Genomic DNA, 20,923 nt, shown 5'->3' on the forward strand with positions numbered 1-20,923 from the left:
TAGCTTAACACAGCCTTTACAGTTTTCCTCATTCTAAGAGCCAAATGTGTGTGTTGTGACTTTTCAGAACTGCGAAACAATTTTTACAAATATTCATAAATGAACAGAGGTTGTTTGAAGTGGTGATCCGAATAAATGTGGCGCTCTTAGAGGAAAGACAGGGGAGGCTATTTAGACGTATCAAATTGACCTTCTGAAATTAACTGATAATTTTAAAACACTAGTTTCTGTATAGTTTCATTCCTTATCTGTGGTAGCAGACTGTTAGGGTCTTCTTACCTCCATAGGAAAGCTAAAAACAGAAAATCATTCACTGATGTTCTGTGATAAGAGGAGCTGGAAAGAAATTAGTTTTATACCCAATGAAAGTATGCAGCCATCAAATAATTTCTCATAATAAATCAGTGCTGAATATCCGACCCATTAAATCATAATGAAAATTACATATTGAGTAACATTGCTTCAATGAATGCTGCCTTTTATATGCATGGAATGAGGTAAAGAGCTCTTTGCTAATAGCAAGAGAGAAAATATATTTCTTTACTCCACCAACATAGAGAGGACAAATTAAAGAGTGTTCAGTATTAATCTTAAGATTTCCTTCCTTCTGAGTTCTTAAGCTTGCATAATTAATGTTCTTTTAATGTACAGCTTTAGCATGGTCCCTTAGATTTTGTTAAAAGTAAACAAACACAAAAAAATCCATGTCCAACTGTGCTACATCAGCAGAATTTACACACCAAATTTTATTGGTGAGTTTAATCACAGAATAACCTTGAAAAATCAGGAATTCTGAGTTCTGTTTTACAGTATTCTAGTGATCCCTCTTCAACTCATCTTCATCACAGCATCTTCTGCTCTACACTGAATGGCTCCCTATCTTCACCCTCAACACTTTATCCTTAGTATTTGTCTGAAATTCTTTCTTTAACTGTTTCATTTGGTTGAGTGCCAGCAGGAACTAAGATTTTATGCTGCAGGATAAACAATTTACCTATGCCATTACCATTAAATTAAGTAGCCAGAAGTGTTTGGTTGGATTGCACCGGGCATATACCGAATAGCTAGAATGTAACTGCTACAGTTGCACACATCTTCTTTTCTACAGCCTTGAATAACATAGTTAGCATTTTTATAATCCCTTATTTTTATCTGTTTACTGAAACATTGGGAATGAAAATAATCTTTTGAGGTTTGGTTCGGAAGCTTCAAGTAGTTTAACATATGCGAATTTATACTGCATAATTGTGTTAAGTCATTTGTGCCAAAGAATTTTCACGACTAAGGCTGTAAACACTTTGTACATGCTGTATTACAGTTTTTCTAGGTGTTTTTAATTTAGTCAGAAATTATGAATTTCTGGTGTTGAATTGATGATGATGAATTTCTGAATGATGAATGACAGTTTTCAACAAAAGCAGAGTTTGATTAGGACTGGGCTCAAGGGCAGGGCAGTGAATTTTCACTATTTCTCTCTGTAACTTGATGTGTTGCATTAGAGCCATTTAGGGTGTCTTCTTTACAGAAGTTAAAACAGTGCACGCTGCCTATCAAGAAGACAAATAATGGGCATTGTATGTGAGAATATAAAATACAGCTGCAATGGTAATCACTGCTGGCATGAAGTCTCTGTTAACTAATTGCTGAAAGAGTAACCCTTAATGCAAGTCCAGCCTGAGTACAGTAAATAGCCCCAAGGCAGACTGATCTTTTGGATAATGCTGTCACTACTTTTTGCTGAGTTTATACTTTCTGGGAATGCTGTTAGTATTTATCCATACTGTAATATTCAAGTCAAAGTTGTAAGGTTTGACTTTGTTTCATCTGCTTCCCTATTTCTCTTCTGGGCAATGAGATTCCCAGAATGAGAGACATTAGAAAGTGCTGTTTGAAAACTAATGGAAAAATATTTAGATGCTACGTAATCATTTGCATCACAGTTCTGTGCTTTGTCATTCAGTAGAAACTGGATGGATTCTAAAGGAGGGCTCTCAATAGCACTAAGAGATGTCTAGATTGCTGGGAAGCAACAGATATGTTTTGTGGTTTCAGATATGTACGTTTTCACATTAAGAAATGATTTGTATTTATGAAATTTAAACTAAAGCTGATACAGAAGAACGTGATATTTGCTGACATCTGAAAGCTTTATTTCTAGTAGATTTTATTATGTGAAACTCAAGCTTATTAATTTATAAAAGCTTAATAATTTTACCTTTTTGAAGGCACAGAGAGAGTTCAAAACCTTTGAGCACATGCAAGCAAATCTTTTATTTTGACACATTTCCTACCTGGTTGAAATGATAGCTTTGAAGCATTCAAAGGGCAGCACAAAGCTATATGAAGACCTTTTGGCACCCAGAAGAAAAAGATGCATATACTTCTGACTGCAGAATGCAAGATTTCTTTTTCTCTTCCCGCCAGTGAGATTGATCATCGTTTTATTTGTCCTGCAGGGGTTGTTCAGAACTTTGTCGTATACCCATGGTGGAATACAAACTTGACAGTGAAGGCACCCCATGTGAGTATAAAACCCCTTTCAGAAGGAATACCACTTGGCATCGGGTGCCGACTCCCGCTGGGCAGCCTCTCTCTCGTGCCTCTCCAATCCTAGGAACATCTGACAGACTGCAGTGCCAGCAGCTTCTCCAGCAGGCTCAGACAGCCATTCCTCGCAGCACTTCCTTTGATAGAAAACTGCCAGATGGTGCAAGGTACTATACTCTCCATTTAATGCCTGTCATTTTCCTAATGTGCCTTACTTAGGTAGCTCTGTTCTCTGGAACTTGTGTTGTAATTTTAATTCTGAGGTTGTGTGACAGGGAATCGACTGATTATAGTTCACTCTATGTGAAACAAGTGGCTTTTGTTGTTTGTGATGAAAGTCTGCTATGCTGAGGATCCTACTGATGAGGACAGCTAACCTTTCCCTTTAGTTCCAAATCAATAAAGTGGGAAACTCTTGTTGCTTTTTGATCTAAACAATGTCCTGTCCTCCACCTTTTGGGAGCCTACTTAAACAAATAATGAGCATAAATAAAATGAACTCAGTCCTTTAAAAACGAATGATTTAATCTCATTACCACACTATTGGCATAGTTTCAAAGGGTTCTGTAACTCATTACCAGTCCTTATGCTTTGCTTTGCTTTTAATTAAACAAAGCAGAGCTTGTGATTTGAATATATAACACCTATTAGATGATGGGATGGTATCTTTAAATCTTAGCTCTGTTCTAATTTAATCACAGTTCTTCATAAGAGAACAATTTCTTCTTAAAGTTTTAAATTTGTAAATGCATTGACCTTTGAATTATTTAGAAAACCATATGTTTTGAACAGAACTCTCTGTCCTTTATTGTTTGCAATTATTTCTAAATGTTCCTAATTGGCAAGGTCTTTCCACATGGGAAGAGGCATAGTCCTTTACCCTGGAGTGATGTAGTTCTTCTAATCTTCAAGACAAAAAGTATTGCATGTTGGGAATATCTAACTTATAAAAAAAAAAAATCTGAAGTACAACTCTTCTACAGCTTTAAAAAACTCTGGCTGAAATCATAAAATACTGCTATTGCTACACTAACTACCTCATGTAATAGAAAATAATTATTATTTTTTAGATCATTTGAAATATATACAAGCAATAGTAAAACATCTTTGAAAATGTCTATATCAGGGTCTGGAGAAGGCAGACTGAATTATGATATTTGATCATTCGTATTCTGCTTTTTTTTTGCCCCAGTTTCAACATTCCCCTGTCTATCCTCCCCCCAAAAAATAAGAATAAAAAGAAAAATTAAACAAACAAACAAACAAACAAAAAAACATGAGAACACCACGACTACATTTTTGTAACCATGTACATATAATTTTAGGACTCGAGTTTTTCCTAATGTCTTGTTACTGAAATCCTTGGTAGGATCTTGGTTAGATCTAGCATAAGGAGACAGTATATTAGAATGTCTACAAATACTTCAGGTTTTATGGAGCTTTATTAAGCATACTATATGCTTATATATAGGAAAAAAAATAAAGCTTTCTGACATGCTACTTATTTGCAAAAGAGTTCACAAATTTCAATTCCTTTAACATTCAGTGAAGCATGTAAAAGGCTCTGAAGACAGAGTCCATCTCTTGTCATGAATAAATTCCTGTATCACTTAAACAAAAAAAGTACAATGCAGGAGTGCCATTCTGGGGAGGGCATGGTAAAGAGTATCAATAATGAAAAGGGACCAAAATGATGAACTGTGATGTGTGGGTTCTGAAAAATGAAAAGAAATGTTCCTAATTGGCAAGGTCTTTCCACGTGGGAAGAGACATAGTTAATAGCTTGACAGAGAGATGTGTTTAAAACAAGAGTTTTAAGTAAGGTTGATTGGCACTTATAGCCTTGCAAGGGTGAAAATGTATACTCAGGCTAGGAAAATGATGAAGAGATTTTAGAGGGTCAGAGTCACAATATCAATGTAGACAAATTGATGAGGAGCACAGGCGAGGAAAAGCAGGATGATAAAACAGGGAAGTTATGGCAGTTGGTCTGAAAATGAGCCATTGTTGATGTCAGTGATAAAAAGGTTCTTTTTTAGAGTTAAAAAGAGGAAGAAGCAATAGAAATGTTGATAGATGCGGTAAAAGGCTAGATATACATGTAGTGGAAGACTTCAGCAGCAGCAGTTTAGGTGCCCAATCCCTGGAGTGAAATTAAACTGGGAGCTGAACACCTGTGCTTCTACTACTGGGGAGAGCTAAGTGCTTTGAGAAAGCAATTCAAATGTTTGTGTTGAACAAGTTTGCTGTAATTAGTCATTAAGAAACACATGGATATTTTTGAACTCTACTTCTGCTTTTATAGTATGCCTAATTCTGTTACAGCTTCACATAATGAGTACCTAAAAGCCAAGCTTCAGTGGGACTCCCTTTTCTGCTCTTTCATGCCAAGAAGTTTCTGTGTACTTTAGTCTTGAGTCACAGTGGTAGGCAAGTGTGTCCTTTCACCTTCAGTCCAGAAACCATTCCTGAAAGCAGACAGATGCAACTGTTCTGTGAAGGAACTATGTGAGGCATTCACAGACTACATTTCTGTGGTTCTCCTTTTGTAGCCACCTTTTGTTTAGTAGGCTAATGGCTAGACATTTGTCCAGGAAATAGGAGGTTTCGTCTGTAAAAACCAGTATCCCAGTTTTGAGGACAGTGTCCCAAACATTTGTCTCGAGGCAAGAAACACATGGGATGATAATTTACCCTTTGCTTAATGCTGGTTCACTTAAGCTGTGCAAGAAATGCAAAGTTCTTGGCAATAAAAAAGAACAAACAACTGAGCTCAACTGTAGCCTATAGACTAATTCATTTGATTGCAAAAGGCTTAGTCCTGTCAATGTTTATCAGAGTAGGACATGCTGAAGAATTATGCACTATACCATCTACTTATGTGTGTTTGGCTATTAAACAAAATAAAATAGCAAATGTCTTGGAAATTTTCAAGCTGATCAGTAAAGTTGCTTATTAAATGTCATGCCCTTGGGGAAGTGTTGTGCATAAATCCCAACGTACCTCTTTTCAAGTACATAAATTCATTTCTACTTATAGCCTTTTTTTTTTTTTTTTTTTTTAAAAAAAAAAAAAAAGGTATGACAAAAGAAGGGAAATTCAAGGAGAAGGGGAATTCAAGCTGATGTAGCTGAGGGAAATTGTAGAGTTATGGATATGTGCAAAAAGGAGGGGTAGGAAGGAGGTGATCAAAAACAAATCTCAACGTTGCATTTCAGCTGTCCAGAAATCCCAGAAGAGTAGTGAGAGACATTGCTAAGACAAGAGTCTCAAATGTTTAAAGTACAAAATAATATTATTCATGGAAATGTTTTATTGCTGCTCTATGTCACTGTATTAATTAAAAAAAAAAAAAAGAATAAAAAATATTGGTTTTACCTTATCTAAGTTACTATGTAGAAAATTGGATTACATAGAGCAATAAAAATGTTTCCAATGCATCATGAGAGCTTCCCATACATATAGTTAGATGGCTAACCCAGCTGCTCTGAGTCATGAGTAATCCCAATTGTTTAGAATTAAAGCTGGAAATACTTTATTAGTGATTAAAAAATGTATTTAGAAAATACTTCTTAAATTTTTTGGAATCTATGATAAACCTATATGTTCCTCAAATGAATGTTCATAAAATATTCATACTGTGTATGCATTATTTGTAAAAATTAATGTTTAAAAGAAACACAGTTCAAATCTGAAACTCCACAAATATCTCAGTGCATCATTAATGATTCTAGTCAACATTACAGAAGTTCTCCAAGCAACCAGTCCTCATCCAGTGACCCAGGACCCAGTGGGAGCAGCCAGTGGAGACAGCAAGTGGGATATGATGGGTATTGATGAATTTTTTTTTATTTTTTTTTTTAGATCTTGTTGCACTTGTTGCATCTTCTTTCTGAAGCACACATCTGTGTGGATGCTCTGTATCACAGATATATCTGGGAAATCTGTTAGTAAAATATTAAGGCTCTTAAGGTTCACTGTAATTTAATCTGTATGCTGATAAAGTCTGAAAGTCATACTACTTAACCCTTTAGGACCAAATTGTTATTTTACAATTCAGGTAAATAAACAAATTTTAGCTTTGCTTTCCCAGGAACAAGACAGAAAGTAGCTGGCAAAACAGAACTGGAATTGAATAGTATTTTCTCCTCCTTTAGTTTTATTGGAAGGGTATTTAATTAAAAAAAGGAACTTTACAGTCTTCTAAAGTTTTGTTTCCTACTGTACTTGTTCCAGTGACATCCATTCTCTAGCATTTCTCCTCAAAAGAAGCAGCAATATTTCAGGACTAAAGAAGCAGCAATATTTCAGGACTCTTCTCCCTTTCAATCTGTTGCAATATGTAGATGTTATATTCACATATCCGTTAATCCCTTGATGCTGAAGGTTTTAAATATTAGCTATGTGTTAGTAAAAGACTACCCCAATATGCCGCTTATGTTTTAAGAATATTGCATGAGAAATCTGTTCTTTACTTTATCACTTTATTGTATAAATGTAGCTGGCAATGATACTTCTGTTATAAAATTTGGGCAATGGCAGTTTCTACATAGCATAATATAGAAACATTTGATACTTTCCATTTGGATTTAGGATTTTAGATTTGGATTTTGGATTTTTGTATTTAGGAAGCTAATTTTTAAGAAAAAATACGAGTACTGAAAACATCTTGGCTCCTGGTCTGTAAGCAAAATATTCTTCTGGCATGCCTGTGTATAAGATTGTCCATGTAGCAGATACATATGCATCATCTTGGAGATTCCCCAAAGTATTTCAGGTTATTCAGTGAAATCTGTGGCAGATAAATATATGGAAATAATTCAAATAAAACTACAGCTTTTATGCTTTTTTGACAGTTTTTCTGGTGTCATTTTACCAGCACATTAATTACTTGTAGCAACCTTATTTTAGTTTGTTGCTTTGTGAAATTAACTTCTGCAAATTCCACCAGAGAAGTTAGAGTTCAGTTATTTAAGATTCTTCAAATCTTACATAGTTTTAATTCTGGAGTAGTGACATCATAATTTTACATAAAATGATAGAGCAATGGATACAAAATACAAAACAATGGATCTAATATTAGCTTTCATACATGCTATGAGTTTGAAATCTTGCAAAAATACAGTTATTTTCATGGGGCTTAGTTTATAAAGCAGTTAAACATGTTAACATAGTTATTGACTGCAAAACCTTGGCTATTGAAGCCCCAAGAATGCATTTATTCTGGGAACTCAGTGTTGTCTTGGTTTGTTCACACTTAAGGCATAACAGTGGGCTGTTGAGAAAATTACATGTAAATATTTCTATTCAGTGTTTGGAAATGTGACTGTACTTGCTTGGTGGGAGGGATGATGACTTTAAACAAATCACTTGCAAAATACTTGCTTTGAAGAGTAAAAAGTGTTGTTGTTCATCATGTAAATAGTTTTATAGAAGAAAAAAAAAAAGCTTAATTTTCTGCTTATGTTAAAAGGTGCCAATCCCCTTTACTCCATGAACACCAAGGTACAGGCTCGCTGGAGTGTGAAGGAGGCAGAGAACGAGAGGAAACCTTGGATGGAACCAGACATTCTGGTAATAATACATACCATATCTTAAAAATAAATGTTCTTTGTAATGTAGTGCTTGGTGAAGTGCGGCCATGTTCTGATGTGGCAGTTTGATACCCAAAGAGCAGTAATATGACAACAAAAGCTGGAACTGTTACAGACAGTCTAATGGAATGTGGTGTGAGATATTTAGGCAGTATTTTGAACAAACTGCTCCTGAACTTCAGAAAGCTTTGTGAATGATGAAAAGCAGGTTTAGATCTTAACTATTCTGAAAAGTTGCACGTCTGTGATTCCAAAGAGTATACGGGTTTGAAACCTGATGCTAAGCCATGTGCTCTTTTCTTTGTACAGTATACTCACGTTTTTAGCATTCAGAAATTAAAACACAATTATTTATGGCAGAAACCAAGTGGCATGCACCATCAACCAAAGTCCTCAGCTCCTACAAAGACCGGGCTTTACAAAAAGAAGGCAGTGGCAAGGAGTCACCAAACAAACTTTCACATGTAAGTCTTTTACTTTAATGTCATTTGAAACTCTAAAACAAACAAACAGAAAAAACGCACTAAACAAAAATTGAAAAGGAAAAAAAACAACAACAACAACAAACAAATGAACAATAAAATTACAACAAAAAACATTCTGGTTTTAAATGTATTTTTAGGGTGTGTTTCTTTTGGTAATCTAAAAACACTACTCTGGGTTTTGGGATACAGAGTATGCTTACCTAGATGAGGGGTGAATTGAACATGCTTAATTTGTGTTTGTAAACTAAGAAACCCTAGAGGGCTTCAGTCTAGGGCACTGAGGAGATAAAAGCCCAACTAATATAGGCTTCACTCTGCTGTGTGTTTACAGCTTCATTTATAGTGGCTTGTTTAATCTGTGAAGTATTTCATATGCTTAAAAAAAAAAAGTTACATTTATGTTACCACTTGTCATGATGTGTAAAATACATATGTACTGTATTTATCAGTGAGCACTGTAAACATGTACTTTCTATGTTGGGAATGATGAAAAGATTTCTAGTCAACTAGTTCAGAGGTTTGTCTTCAGCAATGGCAAAATCCTCAAATGACTTAACTATGGAAATTTCACTAATGACATGGTTGGTCTTTTTCTGTTGTCTTTTGTACTTACATGGAAAACCTCTTATAGTTAGTGAGAAGCTGTACAATACTTTTAGACTTAGATTGGTAAAAATATAAAACCAAATTCTCTTCCTCTGTATGTTGATTCCTTATGAGAATTTAGCCTGATACTTTTCCAAAAAAAAAAAGTCATAAATAGAATCATGCTGTACAGTTATGTACAAAAATACTTCCCTTGTATCTTAAGCCAAAGTTTACACAAACCTGGAGTCATTATATGTAATAGTTACCATTAATCATAGTACTGAAGCTAAAGTTAAATGCTGAGTTTGCTTCATTTAGATTTTTTTGCTAATAGCAGCTCTCATGATGCTGGGGTTCTGAACAGAAAAAGTTCATGGTGGACTTACACTAATATTTGCACGCATATTCATGTGTGTAATGCAGGTGCAAGATAACTACATTGTACAAAGTAAGAACCAGTACCATTGCAAAGATAATACGTACAAGATGAGACTATTTTATATATGGTGTAAAACTGGAAAAAAAAAAAAAGTTATTGCCTTGTAAAGGGACCTTGTAATATTCACCTGTGCATCCCCTTTTTGTTCAGCTCAGTTTGCCATTTGACACTCTGCCATCTTTTGAATAGCCAGTGAACTTCTGATATCCTTGATTTCCTCAGGCTCTTTTTTATTTGCCTTGGATGATTATCTCCTCCTGATTTTACTTTTTATTCTTATTTTAATCTTGCTTCATGACATAACATTTAACAACATGTAACAATTAGGGTCACACTGAGCTTTCATAAAAAACATTTATTTTGGCACAAGAAAATGCATAAAATGACCCTGAGCTATGGCCATAGTGAACTTTGAACAGTTCAAGATATTTATATCAGTAGATTTTTCCCACATTCTCAGCTGCTTGCAGAGTTGGTGGTAACTGGACATGTATGCTCAGCAGCATATGGGAAATCTTTGGGAAGGGTTCATACACACGTTATGTCTTCTGAAGCTGATTTTGTCTTTGACCTTTTTTTTTCCCATTTCTTTCCACTTTGGTTCCATTTATAGTACAAAGTGACACGTCTTTTCTCCAGACACCTTTCTCCCAACTCTCTCCTTGGAAAAACAGCTCATTTGTATTTTTATCAATTGTTTCTTTATTATTAAGGAGGCAGCCATTTGTAAAGGCTAGGATGAATGCAAATGTAACCCCTACTTTTTTTTATTAATAATTTCTCAAATTTTGAGATTTACTAATTCCCATATGGAATAGAGCTGTTATTTCTGGAAGAGCTGCCTTTTCTAACTGCTTTTATGTATGAGCAACAGCTATGTTTATAGACATCTGCTAGGAAGGGGATCTCATAAAAAAGTTTGTTACCTTCCCACTTAGTTCTGCCTAATAGAAACCCATCTGCCCTTATTCTGGCTACTCTGTCACAAAGATAAGTTAATCCAACTCTCTATAAAATCTCTTTTCAGGAAACAGAACAAAACACAAAAACTTCTTTGACACAAATGCCTGATACAATTCTTCCACTTCAATTGCATGCTTAGTTGGGAGCCCTGTGACTTAACTTACTCTCATCTGGTACACATACATTGCACTTGGCTTTCAGTTCAGCCACACATCCAATTGGATTTGATCCAATAAACAGCGTATTTCACCCACACTGAGAAAAAGCCAAGGTTAATTCAGTCTTCAGTGTCCTTCAGATTTGCAGTAGAACTTGTTTAAACAAATAATTACAAATGCTTGTAGCTTTAACAAATGCTTATTTCAGCTGTTCAGAAACTCAATTTTATGGATGTTAAGCAAGTCCTATAATCAGAAAAGTCAAGTGTGATCTTATGATTTGCCATATAAGATGGAAATAGAGCCTGATGTTCACTTTTATTTGCAGTGACATCAATCTCCAGTGTGTCTAGCCTGTTGTGCAATTCATTTCATAGAAACTAGTGGTATAATTAGCTTTTGTCATGCTTTGCAATTATATTATAGCATACAGTAAAAATAATAAAGTGATCTTTGAATGGCACAAATTCAGTAGTTTATATGAAAATTAAGATTTTACAATTTAACTTGAGGGCGGTTCTTTTTCTGTTTGTTTTTTTCTTGCTAATAAGATTGGAGATAAAAGCTGTTCAAGCCACTCAAGCAGCAATACCCTATCCAGTAATACATCCAGCAACAGTGATGAAAAACACTTCGGTTCTGGAGATCTGATGGATCCTGAGCTGCTTGGATTAACTTATATAAAAGGGGCGTCTACTGACAGTGGAATTGATACAGCTCCCTGTATGCCAGCTCCTCTCCTCGCCCCTTTGCACCTTGCTGGCAGCAGGTCTGGAGTACATTGTCGTACTGAGCAGTGGACCGAGTCTTCTGAAACTCCTGGGCTAGATGAGGAGCCGACTAAAATGTATGCTGTTCATAGCTATGCCTCTGCTATTTCTACCAGTCATACAGCTGAAGGCAGTATGGGAGACCTAAGTGAAATCTCCTCTCATTCCAGGTATGTGTTTCTTACAAATTAGGGATTTGGGACTGTAGATTGATGTTCAGAATTTTTATTTTATTTTTATTTTTTATTTTTTTACAGTTGCTCTCTTTAACTTTCTTTGAAAGTGTGCCTAACTGTATTCAATACCTACATGAGGAAGCTTAACATTTTTCAGGCAGTTTTTGATGAGTCCTCTTAAAAAGCATGGCTGGTCCTGTTCCCAGATTTGATGAAGAATTTATATGCAACTTTGCAGAAAATCCTTAGGTTTTCAGAGTTGGAAAACATCCCTGAGTAAAAGTGAAACAAATTCTTCTTTTTTTTATAGTATTTGTGAAATATATTCAATACCAATGTGTTCTACCTGTAATCATCTGAGATCTTAAATGTTAGAAAACTCGCAACTTTACTTTCATTGATAAGAAGGAAACTGTAAATTACAATCCATCAGCATAAGATGCTTTCATAATACTTTGCATTATTACTGTACATTTAAAGATAGTCTTTCCTTCTCTATTTTGTAGTTATGAGTGTAGTAGGTCCAAACACCCCGGTTGTATTATTTTGACACCACCAAAAGATACTAGTATCTTTTTTTTCCCCTAGAACTTCCTTCACATACTTGTGAAGGAGTACAATACTACAATACATACCATACAACAAATTACGTTGGAGTTAATGATGAAGGAAATCAAAGAAATTACAACAGACAATTTTTACATCTAGTGAAGCTTCATAGCATACCATCCACCCTGATTTACATTATTGTGGTGTATACTTTACAATTTTGTTTCTTGATCTGGATTTCTGGTTGTGCATGCTCTTCTTTTTGTTACCAATGGAATGTGTGTATAGTACATCTATTGTAAAGCAAACAGTGAAAGTACACTTTTACAGCTGGTTGTCTTTATCTTCCAATTCCCACTTTATGGGGACTTTGAAGCTGGAGCTTTGGTCTCTGTGTGAAGGTTTTTACTCTGTAAAGGATTAGAAAGAAATTGCTTGTTCTTTCCCTCAGAATTTTCTGTTTTCAATGTCAATTAGTATAGGAAAATAACAAAAGAATATTGTCATGTCTTTATATGCTACCTTGATTGAATTAGTTCTGTATACTTAGAATGAGTTAGATTTTTTTTCACAAGTTATGGAAGATAGTATTGATTTGCATGCAGTATGGGCTGTTGTGAAAAGTAGGTACATGCGTTCATGTTCTTTCACTACATCTGTGATAAAGTAGAAGCTCCAGATTTACTCTGCTTTATAGGCATTGAGATTTAGTTTTATAGATTAGAAAGAAATAAGCTCTGTGTTTCTGGGACTTCATCATAATGGGCTGCAATAGATTTCTAATGGCTAGAATATGCATTTTCAGCACTTGTGTGACAGCTATCGTATTTAAAGTGCCACACAGCTATTAAACATTCTCATGTTCATTTATATGGAATAAACATTATAGATTTGGGGAGGGAAAAAAAGCATGTAGATTTTAAGTGAGTTTATCCAGACGTTTACAAAGTAGTAATTATTGTTGAGAAGATAACTTACATTAGCAGTGACCAATTCCACTTTGGCAATAGCAATGTTTTCAAATGATCAATTTCTAATCTGTGTGCCAAATGCTTTAGCTACAGGAAAATGTCAGACTTGCATTATGTGACCAAACTGTTTTATTTAAACTTTGCTTACATTTCCTTCATATTATACTAGAATGGTAAATAATATTACAGTTGGATTTAAAGGCTGGTAATACCCATACCAGTACCTGCAGGCTTGCATTATTGAAAAACAAAACAAAACAAACTCATTTAATGGCTGTGATGCTGCAACACAGTGTTCAAATAGACAGAAGAAGCTTGAGTTAACGTGTTGTGATATCTACTGCTAAATCCCATGTATATTTTCCAACTGGTTAGAAATTAAGTTCATACTGGTTCATAATCTGTAATGATGAAGCTCTAACCTGAATGAGGAATTTATTCACAACTGCTTTATAAATGTTAATAAATGTATTCTACAACAGCTAAACAGTGTAAAACTTAGATACAAGACCACAGACTGGAAAGTAATTACTCTATAAATACAACATTTTCCCTATTAAAACTCTATTCTGCTTATTGAAGCAAGAAGGGCCGGAGGGCAGACCCGGGAAACTACAGGCCTGTCAGTTTGACCTCAGTGCCAGGGAAGCTCATGGAGCAGATCCTCCTGAGAGTCATCACGCAGCACTTGCAGGGCAAGCAGGTGATCAGGCCCAGTCAGCATGGGTTTATGAAAGGCAGATCCTGCATGACAAACCTGATCTCCTTCTATGACAAAGTGACGCGCTGGGTGGACGAGGGAAAGGCTGTGGATGTGGTCTACCTTGACTTCAGCAAGGCTTTTGACACCGTCTCCCACAGCATTCTCCTCAAGAAACTGGCTGCTCTTGACTTGGACTGGCGCACGCTTCGTTGGGTTAGAAACTGGCTGGATAGCCGGGCCCAAAGAGTCGTGGTGAATGGAGCCGAGTCCAGTTGGAGGCCAGTCACTAGTGGCGTCCCCCAGGGCTCGGTGCTGGGGCCGGTCCTCTTTAATATCTTCATCGATGATCTGGATGAGGGGATTGAGTGCACCCTCAGTAAGTTTGCAGATGACACCAAGTTAGGTGCGTGTGTCGATCTGCTTGAGGGTAGGAAGGCTCTGCAGGAGGATCTGGATAGGCTGCACCGATGGGCTGAGGCCAACTGCATGAAGTTCAACAAGGCCAAGTGCCTGGTCCTGCACCTGGGGCGCAATAACCCCAAGCAGAGCTACAGACTGGGAGAGGAATGGTTGGAGAGCTGCCAGGCAGAGAAGGACCTGGGAGTGATGGTGGATAGTCGGCTGAATATGAGCCAGCAGTGTGCTCAGGTGGCCAAGAAGGCCAACAGCATCCTGGCTTGTGTCAGGAACAGTGTGGCCAGCAGGGCTAGGGAGGTGATCGTCCCCCTGTACTCAGCTCTGGTGAGGCCGCACCTCGAGTGCTGTGTTCAGTTTTGGGCCCCTCGCTACAAGAAGGACATGGAGGTGCTTGAGCGGGTGCAGAGAAGGGCGACGAAGCTGGTGAGGGGCCTGGAGAACAAGTCCTACGAGGAGCGGCTGAGGGAGCTGGGCTTGTTCAGCCTGGAGAAGAGGAGGCTCAGGGGTGACCTTATTGCTCTCTATAGGTACCTCAAGGGAGGCTGTAGCGAGGTGGGGGTTGGCCTGTTCTCCCACGTGCCTGGTGACAGGACGAGGGGGAATGGGCTTAAGTTGCGCCAGGGGAGTTTTAGGTTGGATGTTAGGAAGAACTTCTTTACTGAAAGGGTTGTGAGGCATTGGAACAGGCTGCCCAGGGAAGTGGTGGAGTCACCATCCCTGGAAGTCTTCAAAAGACGTTTAGATGTAGAGCTTACGGATATGGTTTAGTGGGGACTGCTAGCGTTAGGTCAGAGGTTGGACTTGATGATCTTGAGGTCTCTTCCAACCTAGAAATTCTGTGATTCTGTGATTCTGTTATTGAGTAAATGAAGCACAATATGCAGGAAAGATGTCAGTTGGAAATACTAGCCTGATTATCTGATTTGATCAGATAAAGAAGTCCCTGAAAAACCTAATACTGAAGTCTGAGAATTAAGCCTGCTGTGTGAAACAGTATTTCAAACTACAGGACTGGCTGGAGCTATGCACAACATTATGTCTAACAGCCATGTTGTTAATGGTTTTCTCTCTCCTATTTTATTGTCAGTATGCATACAAATTATAAAATACCTTCGGGTTACTGTAGCTGAAACAGCTCCACTGCCTTTAGTTTTGCTTTGTTTCTTACATAGACTGTCATTACCATTTGGATGCCAGGACTATACATTGCTTGTTTCAACCATTGCATCGAACTCATGATCTAAAAGCAAATTCCTGTAGGCATTTTATTTCTTTACTTCCTAAAAATGTCCTGTTATTTAAAATCCACAGAATGAAGTTGGATGCTCCATTTTCCTTGGTTTAGTTGGAAATAGAAGTCTAAAATCTTTTGGATACTGTTCTTGCTGTCAATCTGATTTTTTTTTATTTTTTTTTTTTTACATTGTGCTTCAATGCTTTCTTCACCTTTAGATTTCAGTTTTTCATAACTGAATAGTTTTCTTCACTAATGTGTTTATAATCCCTTCTTCATGTATTTGCAAGGATAAGCTGGAGCAACCTATTGTTTTTAACATCATTTGTGATACTGTCTTCCCCCCAAAACTTCACAATCTTGTTTCTACTTTTGTGGTAGGAAAGGGGGAAGAAAGGAGAGAAAAATAGTTGTTTTTAAGATTAAATGTACATAAATTTTCTTAAAATAATAATAATAATAATCACTGCCTTAATGATTGAACTTTATTTCATGTCAAGCAGTTTAATTTGATCTAGTGACATCTTCTCATGTGCATTGCCTGTATTTGACTCTGTATGGACAGTAAAGTAGACATGCCTCTTACACTTTGAGCGACACCTTCTGACCTTTTGTGGATGAATCTAATGGTTTTAGGATTAGATTAAAAGGTAGAACTATGTTTGGTATTTGTAGCTGCTTCAGGTTCCAACCTCTAGTTTTAGGCAAGCTATTTGGTTTATGAATGCTTTGGTTACTTCAACTGCATGATGAAAAGAACTTTATTCTTCAGGGAAGGGTTTGTTTTAGTTCATTTTAAATCATTTTGAGAGTCTTCAGTAAAAGGCTACGTTAGTGCCTACTAGTGCTATTATTTGTAATAAAAGAGACTATTATAATCATCCAGAGAACTATTGTTGTTGAACTAAAATTTACTTCTGTTAATATGGAATTCTCAACAGTACTGAATGAAAGACTGGATTTAAACTGGCGTGAACAGGAAAAAATAATTTGAAGTCAAAAGCTATAGAAGTTTTATAATTAGAGAGATGTTTGGATTAATTCCTAATGTAGTTCTTGATGTAAATTGAATTATAGCATTAATAATGTGTGCATATGTATTTACTGAAAATTACATCTACAAATCCTATATATATTGAATTTAGTTCTTTAATTTAAATTCACATCAGTTTGTGTTGACATTTCAGCATGTTGAATTACATGTTACTTGCTTCAAAAACTCATCATTATTCTATTATCAAAGAATTTTAATGTATATGCTGCTGATATGTGGAAAATTACTGGTGATGCTGCCTTTATTTTCCCTTGAGAAAAAGTTAACATTAAAAATGATAGCTGAATATAAGGTGAAGAGTTTCTGACTTGTTTTGCATAGCAGGTTTCATTTTTGCTTTTGTGTGTTTTCTTTCCTTTTTCAGTGGGTCACATCATTCAGGAAGCCCATCAGCACACTGCTCTAAAAAGAGTGGCTCCCTAGATACCTCCAAAGTCTATATAGTGTCACAGAGTAGTAGTCAACAAATTTCTGGGTCAGTTTCAAAACCATACCACAGACAAGGAGCAGTGAGTAAATACGTCATTGGATGGAAAAAATCAGAAGGAAGTCCTACACCTGAAGAATCTGAAATTGCTGAATGCCACGAGTAAGAATTCTGTTTCAACTTTGTTTGGGGCAGGAGGGAAAAGAAAATATATTTTAAAATTGGATTGAAAGATGAAAAAATACAGATGCCATTTGACTTGTAAATGTTTGGTTTATTTCTATACTTTCATGTATCAGATGTCCATCCAAAAAAAGGAAAAAGGGACAATAATTGCAGGATGCACCTTTTTCTGGTTTCTCATCTTTTCTATCTAGCTGCACCTTTTTTCCATTTCTCTAACAAAGCATGCTAAAAGAAATTTCTGAAAGTGTGTGGAGGGGAAACCATAAGGCTATGCCATTTTGAATTTCCGTTTCAAATCTCTGGGAAACAGTTGTAAAGCCACAATTTTATTGTGTCTAAAGACTTGTTCTAGGAATCTTCAGGAACATTGCAGCTAATTCAAAAAAGCTTATTTTCTGATGTTTCTGCATTAAACCTTCCTATCTTGTTGCCTACTACATCAGCTAATACATTAGAAATGGCAGACATGCCCATAAACTTAGCAATAATCTATGTAGGCAATTAAAAAAAAAAAGTTACTGTTGGAGGTATTTTAGTGGTTCACGTGTATCTTTTCCTGACTGATTTTAATGAATAGAGAGCAACTGGTGGTTAGGACCCCACGAAACAAAGTTTAAGTGTGGATATATCTGATTCTCTTCAAGAGATTCTGCAAAATCTGCAGGCTCACACTACGTTATTTTTTTATAGGAAGTGACATTTAATCAAAGGTACTCAGATCAGTTCTAATAAGCAGCTATATGTACAGCTTAACAGAGGAATAACCCATTAGGAATGTGTTAGTCATAGACAGAATAAAAATATTTCACTCAAAGAAAAAGATGCAGTACCTCAAATAAAGATAGAGATGAAACTTTCCCAGTACTTCAGCAGTAATAGTGTTTGAATCTGCTGTTTGAAACAAACTTTTAAATTCCTTTTATATTCAAAGTCATCTTATTTGATAACATCCTTGCTTTCTTTTTGTGCATGAGCTATTTAGTGCTACATCTCAATAAATCAGTCAGGCCTATATATCTTGACAAATTGACACGATGACATGTAGTCCCTGATTTTCAAATGTTTAATATAAGATTACTCTGTTTAATGTGGGAATATGGTATTTGCATCTAATACCTTGTATTCCATTTATGTGCATAGTTACAGAAAAATTCATATTTAAAAGTATCAACTGGAATATTTGTACTAGGTAATATAAACTTGAAGTCAAGCTCTTAAATTCCTTATTCTCAAAAGTTTTTTTAAAAAAAAAAAAAAGTCTGTCCTGGTTATTTGTATTTCTTCATGGTATTGTATTGGTGATTTTTTTCATGTTTTCATCTATTAAATTGTTTAGTCATAGTAGTATTCACATTTGGAAAATGGTAGCTTCACTGACTCCCCTAAGTTTTTGCATTTTGAAGTTGATGAACCCCTGAAACAATTTCTCTTTATTTCAAATAGAACCCTTAGAACAAAATTGCATAATGAAGCATGGCATTTAGACTGAACCACAGTAATTTTGAAAGCATCTTCAAGAGCTAGTTCAATTTAAGAAATATTAATTGAATATGGCAGCACTTCATATACCAGAAAATACTTTCAGATTTTTCTATGGTTTAGAGCATCGCTTCACCTCTTTCTAGGAAAGCTTTCTATACATCACAGAGAGGAAATATCCCTCTGAGGATAATTATGTTGAAATAAAATAACATCTCTAATTAGCAATGATGATGAAAATCAGGTCAATGCTGAATGTTGTGCACTATAGGATATAATTCACCGAGAATTACACTTTACTGTAGCAAAGCTTGTTTTCCTCTCTGCTGAGGACAGAGTCACTGATTATGCTGCACTTGACAGTAAGTAATGGCTTCAAATGCATGTTCTGTGTGATTGGGAATCTCTGGTTCCTTAGATTGCATTTCCAGAGTAAACCTGTTAAAATTTTCTCCTTTCTCACTGGAGGGAATGTGAAAGATGATAATTCAGTTTGACAGTCCTTTGTTGACTGTAATACGTTTTATATACTGATAATTAAAGAAGACAGCTGTTTTATTTGTCTAAACAGCTTTATGAAATTGCTGATAATAAAACACACTTGGCACATGGCACAATAGATTACAAATCTTCTTCAAACATTGCCATTGATGACCATAGTAATTTTGTCAGATTGTAAAGCTGGATACAATGTCACACTAAAAAATATTGATTTTCTTACTTTGCTAAGGAAGTAAAAATATATTTATGCATTTTGATTTGTGAGGAACTATTGGAAATGCTGCTATAAATACAGACTTAGCAATAGAGAAATGAGTGGTGCAAAAGGGGAGAGGAAAGCTGGAGAAACAAGCATTTATTTTTTTTTTGTTCTGAAAAATTCCTTAATATGGTTCTTCAGTAGTTTAAGAATTTTCATCTTGAACCCACAAACAGTTTTGTATGAATGACTAGAACATGTTCTAAATAAAAGCATGCTCTGTCATGAGGTAATTTTAACAAGTTTTACTTTGTGGACTGAAAATAAATGTAGTCTTTCAAATCCGTGAGTGCTATTGCTTATTTTGCTAAAATCACCAATTGTTTCAACAGAGTGTATGATGATATTGATGCTGTGTCTGCATCAAGTCCACTTCAAACTTCTGTGAGGAATGCCATTGTTGAAAGCCAACAGTGTTATCCAAAGAAGATTTCTGAAATTGATGCTGCCAGAAAGCCTCTCTGCAGAGGAAGGAGGAGAAAGGTTAGCTACTTTGTTTCATGTATCCCAGGCATAATTATGTTAGAAAATTATTTTCTGGTATTCCCAAAATTGCTATAGAGAAGGCAATATCACTTTGTGGAAACTAAGTATATTCCATGGGGATGCTACAAATACTGACCATAAGTCCCAAAACATCATTTTCCACAACATGAAAATTATACCTACTTTGATTATGTATGAAATACAGTATTTGTCTAAGTACGACTCTGCTTAGCTGTAAAGGTTGAGTAAGTTAATTATAATTTCAAAGGCTAAGAGTAGCATTTTCAAGGTTGAATGGTTACATTCATGCACCTCAAATGATATTTAGGGATAAGAATAAAAGTAGCCCACTTTCCTCTGTTCTGTGCTACTCACTACTAACAATTCTGAATTACAATTCCACATAGACACCAGTGGGAACTGCTCAAAAGACATAATTGTCAGTGCTAGTGAAGAGCATAGGTCTATATAGTATAAAAACAAATAGTGATGTTAAAAACTTCACAAAAAGTGAATAGAGAATTTAATATTTACTGCTTTTCAAAGTATGCATGATTTTGAATTTGATGCTTAATGTGTAAGAAAGCAGTAAGCAATTGAGTTACTTGCAATAATTGTCACACTTAAATATTAATTCAATGTTGTCTTAACCCTCTATGTTTATACAATGTGCTAAATAGCATAATCATCATGTCTGAACAAAAGTAACACATGGCAATATAGTCAAAGTGCAGAGTTGAGTTTAAAATTCAGATCATATGCACCTTTAAACTACAGTATTTTATGTATGTGTGTTGTATGTCTTTGAATTCTTATGAATAACATCCTAGAGGCCTTCATGAGTTACGCTTGATACAATAATTGGCTTTCTGTGATGATTTCAAGAACGACCAGTGTTTCTAAGTATGAAACACCAGGGAGTGAGGAGGTGTGGCAA

General features: G+C 35.8%; 1 protein-coding gene across 6 annotated transcripts in view; it reads left to right on the top strand.

Moving 5' to 3' along the window:
* SIPA1L2 (signal induced proliferation associated 1 like 2) overlaps positions 1-20,923 on the top strand; it is a 135,993-nt gene that overhangs the window by 92,666 nt on the left and 22,404 nt on the right. For all 6 annotated transcript variants that reach the window (XM_032184245.1, XM_032184248.1, XM_032184249.1 and 3 more), the window contains 7 exons: positions 2,457-2,714; positions 6,294-6,377; positions 8,021-8,121; positions 8,502-8,605; positions 11,326-11,714; positions 17,013-17,237; positions 19,833-19,983. In XM_032184245.1, coding sequence (XP_032040136.1) covers positions 2,457-2,714; positions 6,294-6,377; positions 8,021-8,121; positions 8,502-8,605; positions 11,326-11,714; positions 17,013-17,237; positions 19,833-19,983 — 1,312 coding nt within the window. The remainder of the gene's footprint in view (positions 1-2,456; positions 2,715-6,293; positions 6,378-8,020; positions 8,122-8,501; positions 8,606-11,325; positions 11,715-17,012; positions 17,238-19,832; positions 19,984-20,923) is intronic.

This window comes from Aythya fuligula, chromosome 3 (genome assembly GCF_009819795.1).
Source record: "Aythya fuligula isolate bAytFul2 chromosome 3, bAytFul2.pri, whole genome shotgun sequence".
Classification (NCBI taxonomy): domain Eukaryota; kingdom Metazoa; phylum Chordata; class Aves; order Anseriformes; family Anatidae; genus Aythya; species Aythya fuligula.